Below are 8,535 nucleotides of genomic sequence, written 5' to 3'. Positions count from 1 at the left end.
TATTTAAATTTTGAACCTTATTGTTTTAAAAAGATCTTTTTATTCTCTACAACTTTCGTTCTTTAAGTTTTTCTGAGAAATATCGTTTAGATGGTCAAAAAAATTAAATAAAAATCTGATTTTAATTAAATATAATTAAATTTATCAAAATGCCCCTACAAAAGCTAACGGTAACGGCAGAAATTAACGAAAAGGGTGCAAAGTGTCTACGAGTTAAAAGTCTGGGATTGCAAAGTGTATTTTCCAAAACTATTAGGTGCAATGTGCAATAAGCCGAAACCAAAGGGGTGCCAATTGCAATTAACTCTTTTTTTAAGAACACTCGTGTCACACGAGTAATAAACGGCTCAGGGCTCAATGTCTCTGTCTTTACATTTTCTTTTCAACAATGTCCTTTGCAATTATTTACATTTCCAAACTATCAAATATAGAAAAATCTTATATTATAAAAATTAGCAACATTTAATACTCTATTATACTCACTTTATACATTAAATTTAACACAACTAACAATTCTAGGTATTTCCGTCGTAAATTTAGCGTCCCGCTTTTTTCGTCGTAAGATATCCATCGTAAATACTCAGAATTATTGTATTGGGATATCATTCTATCTTACCTCTACTCACTTTTCTAACTTAATTTATTCATTTTTCCTCATCTTTGTGCTAAGTTCAAATATAAGCATTATAAGCATTTGAATGAAACGGAAGGAACACATATACCATGATGTAATATTTTATTTTTTTTAAGTCAGCCTCTCAAAAATTGGAAACAATTCCAAAACCAAACCAATCCAAATCTAACAAATAAAATGGATCAATAGATATATAGGCTATTCATTTCAATGCACAAAATTCAGATATATGTCAATGAAAACTCGAACAAAACAGAATGACACAAATTGATGGTCTGCAAACCATTACTCCAAGTCTCCAACGTTAACATGGAACCTTTGAGTGATAACTTAAACTTAGGCGCTGTTTCGGTGAGATCAAAATAAGTGTTTCTTACTTAAAATAAAGAAGTGAAGTATAAGTTAGAAGCAAATGAAGACTTATAAGTGGTTAAGATCTTTGGAAAAGAAGCAGAAGTCATGAAAGAAAAATTGGTATTCTCATCTTCTTATAAATACTTCTTGACTTTTTATACAAACGGTACGAATAAATACTTTTAATTTATAAATTTGGTTTTTAAGCCCGGCCAAACACCTCCTTAGGTGACGTTAGCCACTAATCAAATTTTCGAAAGCATATTGTTGGCGCGAATATGTGATGAAGCGATAGTTATCAGCTTTCAGAGCCGTTATTTTCTTCAACTTTCTAATCTCTAATTTTTCTCGCAACCACAATTTCTTGCAAGATTTGTTACTGCTTTCTCCCATCCTCAAATTCTCAGAAAATATTTACACGCATCGCGAACTCTCTTAGTGTTATATTAAAATATCCAAAAAACTGATTCTCATCTTTGATAAGTAGATTTCCGGGACGATATATCCAAATACCGTCACAAGATCACGTTATTCTCAATATTTTTCGGATATATTCGTCAACGTACTCGTTTAACGTACCAAACTTGCATAACTATGTTTATAATAGTATAGAAAAATATCTCAACGCCATATGCACTTCGGAAAAAAATGAAAATCTTAACATCATCGCAAAATTTTATAATTCTCCCCACTGTTTCGCATACTTTTCTTTGCGTTTTCTAAATAATCGTTGTTTTAACTTATAAACCTGCATGATTATAATTAAATTAAGTGAGATTTATATTTAACATTTTGAAATAATTATCGTTTTAATATGCTAACCGTCGTAACGATATTCAAAATAATAGTGCCGGTTACTCGATAGCTAGCTTACCATATCAAAATACTCAACAACTTCTATATAAGAAGGAAGATGAATAAATAGTCAGCCACATATACACATATTTGCAGTACTCTGTGTCTTCTGCATTTGATAGAGTTATAATGTCTTCTGCATCAGGTCAAGCCTCTGTTTTTGTGAAACCAAGAATTGTGGTCAACAAGTTTTTAGCCAGGCCTCAAAGGGAAGGAGTGGGTGCTGTTGTTAGAAGAAGCATTGGAAGGTATTATATTTGTCATAAATCTAATGTCAATATTTCATATGCGTACCTGCACAGTGACAGAATCAGGATTCCGAAATAGTCATTTATAAAATACTAGTTTTTCCTGGTCATTGCTCTTTTTTTTTTATGAATTTGTTCATATTTGGTGTATACAAATTCTGAAAAGCAAGTCTGAACACTTTATTTGTCCATTTTGTTCCATTTGTATAACAGGCCTGAACTGAAGTCCTTGGATCCTTTCCTCTTGCTGGATGAATTTACTGGTACATGATATTTTTTTAATTATTACTACTTGCTAAGTATTACTTTTAGTTTTACTCTGCTCAGACACATAAAATATTTGCATGAACTTTTTTTGCAGTTTCACCTCCTGCTGGATTTCCTGATCATCCCCACAGAGGTTTGTAACTCTATGAAATTCTCAGCTGCTTCCCACTGTCATATTACACAGTTCTTTTCGTCTTACGTTGTAGTCTTCGGATTCTAATGTTGTAATTCTTGTTAATGTTTTTTCTTTTTGCAGGATTTGAGACTGTAACATATATGCTGCAGGTACATTACCATACAATTTCCATATATTTAGATCGAACCTTGAATTTAAAAGATAATGATGGCTTACAAAACTTAATTACTTCTTACACAGGGAGAATTCACTCATCAAGATTTCGCAGGGCATAAAGGCACTATTCGAGCAGGGGATGTCCAGGTATTAAGCTTTTTTGAATTCTGCACTCACTAGAATTTTGACAACTGAATTCTGACAAAATGAAAGAGTTGGAAACTGCGTAGTGCTGAGCTGATATTTCGATTGCAGTGGATGACAGCGGGAAGAGGGATAGTTCATTCGGAAATGCCTGTAGGAGAAGGAGTTCACACAGGTCTGCAACTATGGATCAACCTCTCATCAAAGGACAAAATGTAAGAATGTGTCATAACTGAATTTTAGACAGACAATACTTGTCTTTTCTCTAACTTTTTTTTGGTTATTCAAATTGTAGGGTCGAACCTAATTATCAAGAAATGCTAAGTGATGACATCAAAAGGGTTGAAATTGATGGCGTTGAAGTGAAAATCATAGCAGGAGAATCTATGGGAGTTGAGTCGCCAGTGTACACGCGAACCCCAACAATGTTTCTTGATTTCACCCTAAAGTCCAACTCTGAAGTGAACCAGAAAATACCTGAATCTTGGAACTCCTTCGTCTATGTCATTGAAGGAGAAGGCATTTTTGGGTCGTTGGACTCACCACCTGTATCTGCTCACCATGTTTTGGTGTTAAGTCCTGGTGATAGTTTGAGCGTATGGAACAAGTCCTCAAACGCCCTTAGGTTCGTGCTCATTGGGGGTGAACTGCTGAATGAACCAGTGGCTCGACATGGTCCTTTTGTGATGAATACACATGAAGAGATTGACCAGACTATAGAAGACTATGACCATTGTAAGAATGGATTTGAAATGGCCAAGAACTGGACATCTGAATAGTGTAAGGACTCAATATTGAGATCATAACCATTTTTTTTTGTCACCATCCAAGAATAAGGGTGTACTGTGGGATCAAAGCTCTCAGGCTTCTACAAGCTTTGAATGGTTTGATACTGTACTCATAAAATTATGATGTAAAATTTCTTTGAAGCATAATGACTGAGTTTGTTTTGGTCACTCGATTTTATTTTATCATTTTAGTCATCATCCAAGGCCAGATCTAGGAGCGGTCCAAGCAGGGCGATCGCCCTGGACCTAAAATTTACCTGACATATATGCTATTTATAATACGAAATGCAGGTCTCTTGTAAAAGTGAATTATAGAAGAAATATGGTCAAGCTGCTCCTACAGGACTAACACCAATTTCACAGCCGGCTAAATCTTCCATTACAGGATGGCTCGACTTTTTATCATTAGAACATATCCAACCCTGAAGAGGACAAGAGTTTCATCACTTATAATAGTGACCTAGAGTATGATAATTTGTTTCACCAATATTTCGCCTAGGTATGAATTTGAATCATCTTAGATTTTTGGGGAAATAAATTTAAAAGTCCCTGGATTGTTTTATTGTCTGGGTCCCTGAAATTATAATTCCAATATCCGGGTCGCTTACGTTTTCAGTTTTCTTGTTTGAGTCCTTCCGTTAACTGGGATTTTAATGGACGTTAGAATCTCGATGACGTGACAGAATTGTTAACACATGTATATGAATTTTATTTAATAGGTCCTTGAACTATTAGTAGTAATTGTTAGTTTTGTGGCTTTGACTTAGCCATGTATTATGAATTAACCTATAAAATAGGTTTACGTTAAACAAAATAAACAAAATGAGCGCACTATCTGATAAATTGATAAGTGGCTACGTGAGAGGCTGTTGCTGAAAGGACGGAAAGGAGGTTGTGAATAACCTCAATAAATAGCTGACGCACAAGCTTCAGAAGAACACAACAAAAATACAGAATACAATCTTCTTGGAGTCCTGAAAGCAAATACATATATCTGGTTTACATTTATATTCACTTGTGTGGTGTTCAATCTTCTTTCAGTAATTCTTATTTGAGTCCTTTCAGTGACTTAAAATTTATTATGTATTAAGATACTAACATTTAATCGGCTTAAAAGGTATTCAATCTTTAGTACAACTTAAGTTTTTTAATTCGTAATTATTTTAGACGTCTAATAGATAATATTATGTTTGACACTAATTGGAATTCTTGCAAAATTAATATTAATAGTTATTTGACAAATTAATATTGAATTGTAACAAAGCTTTTAAGTTAAATAAATTCAAAATTGATTTTTTATTAGATTTTTTGACAATGTCTTGTGCCACGTCATCGAGATTCTAATTCTCAGTTAACGGAGGGACTTCAATAAGAAAACTAAAAACGTAAGTGACCTGGATATTGGCATCTTTATTTCAGGGACCTAGACAATAAAACACCGATAGTTCAGGGACTTTTAAATTAATTTTCCCTAGATTTTTTTAAGAAGAAATATTCGATTGAGAGCCCAAAACTTCAATTTCACTTTAGGCCATCGTATATATGCTACAGAATGGCCCTATCATCATCAAGGCCATAGTAATGTCCGCTGCAACTAAATAATATTAGATTGCGTTCGGGATTCGGGAACATGTATTTCATTTCAAATGACATGATTTGAGATGTTATTTCAAATTCTCAGTTTTATATCAGTATTTCAATGTTGTGGATTTTAAATGAAATCTAAATTCAGTTTTTTATGCTATCCAAATTTTTCGTTTGATCAAATTCAGGATTTCAAATGAAATCTAAGTTTCCAAATTTGATAATATTGTAAGAATGGTGCATGGTGATTTACGGGAGAATAATGGATAATGTAGTATGAATCTATCAGACATAAAAAAATTGAAGTTTTAGGTGTTGCCACAGACGGATCTAGGATTTTAACTAGTGGGCGGCAAAAAGATGAAGGGAAAAATTTGTCTCAATCAAAGTTAAACATAAACTACAAAACCTCTCTAAACAATTCTGCTTTTTTATTTTCTATAAAAGCTTAGGTATATATGCTAAGCACAACAAATTGAACAAAAATGAAACTAAATAATAAAACAGATGACAGCAAGTGTGAATTGAACATGTCAGGGGACATAGAGGTTTGAAAAAAATGCTTCAGACCCTCCACCATGCGGGCTAGACTTTGCATATACCTTACCAATTCATACTGCAAATGCAGATATTTTAGAAGTCAAGTACCCCCACTGCCCTCATGCTAACTCCGTCCCTCGGTGTTGCTATCTACCTAAAAATTCTTAGAGAAACACAGACGGCAAAAGAGGAGAGGTAAGGAAAGAAGTGAAGATTTATATGTGAAGTTCAGTTCTTTTAGATGGTTTTTCATTCATTAAATTCTCCAATTCAGAATTTGCAAAGTCAGTTATTTGGTAAAGACCTGTGGCTTCTTAAAGAATCTATATATCTGCTTTCGAATGCTGAATTATAGGAATCATTTAATTTTCTAATATAAATTGTTCGTTTTCATTCGTATAACCTTAGATACCAGGTTACCTATCAGATATTGATGCACAAATACTACCCTTGTTAACCTTCGTGCAGTATAGCATGGACTAAGAAAACTATAAATCAAATATTATTTCATGAATATAAATTCATTTTATTCAAATATATGTCCATGGGTACATTTCCATGTTTAAAGGCAAAATTTTAATATAATGCTTATTTATTTAATTTAATTTAAATTATTCCCGCCGGACTATAATTTTCTCGGGACACTTCATATAAAATATCTGTCCACTTATTTGTCATCACACGCTTGCTTAGTACCTCTCGATTAATCCTTGACATCATAAACAGAATGTCTCAATTGATCCACTTATTTGACATCAAATGTGCTTTAAGCCAGCATATACTGCATTGTTTTTATCTACACAAAAAATTCGGCATGATAAGTTGCATCATGCATATCCATGCAGGTAGGAAGATAGTTCATGTCTGATTGGTTTATTTTCTGTAGTCTGAAATTGTACAATCTGTTATCATCAAATACTTGCTTTCATATTCATTAGCTTTTCTAATTAAATTTCACTGCTAATATCGTAGAAATGGCAGAGGCAGTAGTCTCATTTGCTATGCAAAGACTTGGAGAGTTGTTAATCTCTGAAGCTAACCTTTTACATGGAATAAGCGACCAAATTAATGAGAATGTTTCTTAGAAGAGGCTGATAAGAAACAGAATCGAGACAAGAGAGTACGAAAGTGGGTGGCAGAAATGAGAGAACTTGCATTTAAAGTTGAAGATGTTCTTGAGACTTTTGCATTGGAAGTCATGGCCAAGAAACAAAAATCAGGCTTCAAGGAGAATTTACTTAGATTTGCTTGCATCTTGGATGTAGGGGTTAGCCGTCATAATATTGCTACGGAGATCAATACTATAAAAGCTGAGCTAGCTAATCTCACTGCAAGACTCCAAACATATGGTGTTACAGAAGGTCTGAAAGAAGGAGAAACCTCACTTTCAGTAGTTGACCTGAAAAGCCGGAGGACCTATTCTCATGATGTTGAAAAAGATTTTGTCGGGATGGAGAGTAAAATAGAGAAACTGGTCTCTCATTTGAAGAATGAAGATAGTGGTTGTGAAGTTGTCTCAATCTGCAGTATGGTATCCTGCACTTATATTTCTTTCGATATATTGAATTTGAAACAAAACAATAGTTGGATCCTTGTTTGCAGCAAAAAAGGAGATGGAAGGAATATGGTTAAGAGATGCAAAGGTTTACCACTAGCTATTTCGACATTAGGAGGACTTCTCAGAGGCAAGTTGTTGAGAGAGTAGGAGATAATAAACCAAGATATTTCTTTTTACTTAGCCAAGGGTCACAGTGTAGCTGATGATGATGAGTACCACAATTCGATGCAGATTTTCGGGTTGAGTTATGATAGTTTACCTCCTCGTTTGAGACATTGTTTTCTTTGTTTTGCTAATTATAAGGAGGATGAAATAATCAAGACCAAGGGACTTTACCTGTATTGGATTGCAGAAGGTTTGATATCAGTGGAAGATAAAGCGGAAGGGGAGATGATGTTGGATGTAGCCGAACGCTATTTGGATGAATTAGTACATCGAAGTCCTGTTCAAATCGAACCATGTACAACAGAAGGACAAGGAGAGTATTGGTTGAAGTACAGAAAATGTGGTGTTCATGATCTTATCCGGGACTTATGCTTGTAGAAGGTTAAGGAGGAAAAATTCATCAATATTATTCATTTACAGCATGAACCTGTCCATGAATCCAAAGCAAGCATAGTACACAGATTGTGTATCCATTCGTATGATGATGGGGATGTGTCAAAGTTAAGACATTATAATCGACATGTGCTTTCACATGTCAGGTCTCTTTTCATTTGCACTGGTACCTTTGGAGTTTGGCCAGACGATATACTTGTCCTCGAAAAATTTAAGCTGCTGAGAGTTTTGACAGCGGACTCGTATAATTTTATAAGCAAAATATGAGAAGCATATTAGAGCTAATTTACTTGAAATATTTATGTTTACGTGACTGTGAGCTGGATGATATTCCAACATCGATTGGTAACCTGAGAAATTTGGAAACTCTTGATCTAAGGGTGAGAGGTCGTCATACATTTCCAATTGTTTTGTGGAAGCTAAAACACTTAAAGCACTTGTACCTTCCACATGATTTGGATAATATAGTTGAGAAGTTGAGATTTCAAGGGTTAAGTGATTTGGGGGGGGGGGGGGATAATAAGAGTTGAAGACAACCTCACAGAATATTATTGATTTCATAAAATGCAGGGAATTGCGCCACGCATATCTTTATATTGATTGAGAAGGGAGAGGTCTCTGTTTGGTTTCATTGTTAGAATGTTGTTTTATCGATTTTTTTAAGTATATGCACTCGTATATGCAAATTTCCGGAAGAGTACTTCCACACTCAC

The 8,535-nt window shown here is 34.3% G+C and overlaps 2 protein-coding genes across 2 annotated transcripts; both read left to right on the top strand.

The window, feature by feature from the left end:
- The first annotated feature begins 1,972 nt into the window (after positions 1-1,972).
- Positions 1,973-3,638, top strand: LOC135150253 (pirin-like protein). Its single transcript, XM_064086412.1, has 7 exons — positions 1,973-2,091; positions 2,305-2,354; positions 2,453-2,491; positions 2,615-2,643; positions 2,735-2,797; positions 2,906-3,009; positions 3,090-3,638. Exons 1-7 carry the CDS (start codon positions 1,973-1,975, stop codon positions 3,571-3,573), a joined length of 888 nt encoding a protein of 295 aa, XP_063942482.1. The 3' UTR covers positions 3,574-3,638.
- A 3,209-nt stretch (positions 3,639-6,847) lies between these two features.
- On the top strand, positions 6,848-7,807 carry LOC108207038 (disease resistance protein RPP8). Its single transcript, XM_017377504.1, has 2 exons — positions 6,848-7,391; positions 7,446-7,807. Exons 1-2 carry the CDS (start codon positions 6,848-6,850, stop codon positions 7,805-7,807), a joined length of 906 nt encoding a protein of 301 aa, XP_017232993.1.
- Positions 7,808-8,535: the final 728 nt, after the last annotated feature.

This window comes from Daucus carota, chromosome 2 (genome assembly GCF_001625215.2).
Source record: "Daucus carota subsp. sativus chromosome 2, DH1 v3.0, whole genome shotgun sequence".
NCBI lineage: Eukaryota > Viridiplantae > Streptophyta > Magnoliopsida > Apiales > Apiaceae > Daucus > Daucus carota.
The sequence above is the reverse complement of the archived record's forward strand: the minus strand, read 5'-3'. Positions and strand labels throughout refer to the sequence as shown.

Bases quoted from the DNA above. Each gene is read 5' to 3' on its own strand.
- LOC135150253 (XM_064086412.1), top strand. From the start codon at position 1,973: ATGTCTTCTGCATCAGGTCAAGCCTCTGTTTTTGTGAAACCAAGAATT. The intron at 2,355-2,452 runs GTACATGATATT...CTTTTTTTGCAG, and splicing joins CTTGCTGGATGAATTTACTG to TTTCACCTCCTGCTGGATTT. The intron at 2,798-2,905 runs GTATTAAGCTTT...TTTCGATTGCAG, and splicing joins TTCGAGCAGGGGATGTCCAG to TGGATGACAGCGGGAAGAGG.
- LOC108207038 (XM_017377504.1), top strand. From the start codon at position 6,848: ATGAGAGAACTTGCATTTAAAGTTGAAGATGTTCTTGAGACTTTTGCA. The intron at 7,392-7,445 runs GCAAGTTGTTGA...CTTTTTACTTAG, and splicing joins ATTAGGAGGACTTCTCAGAG to CCAAGGGTCACAGTGTAGCT.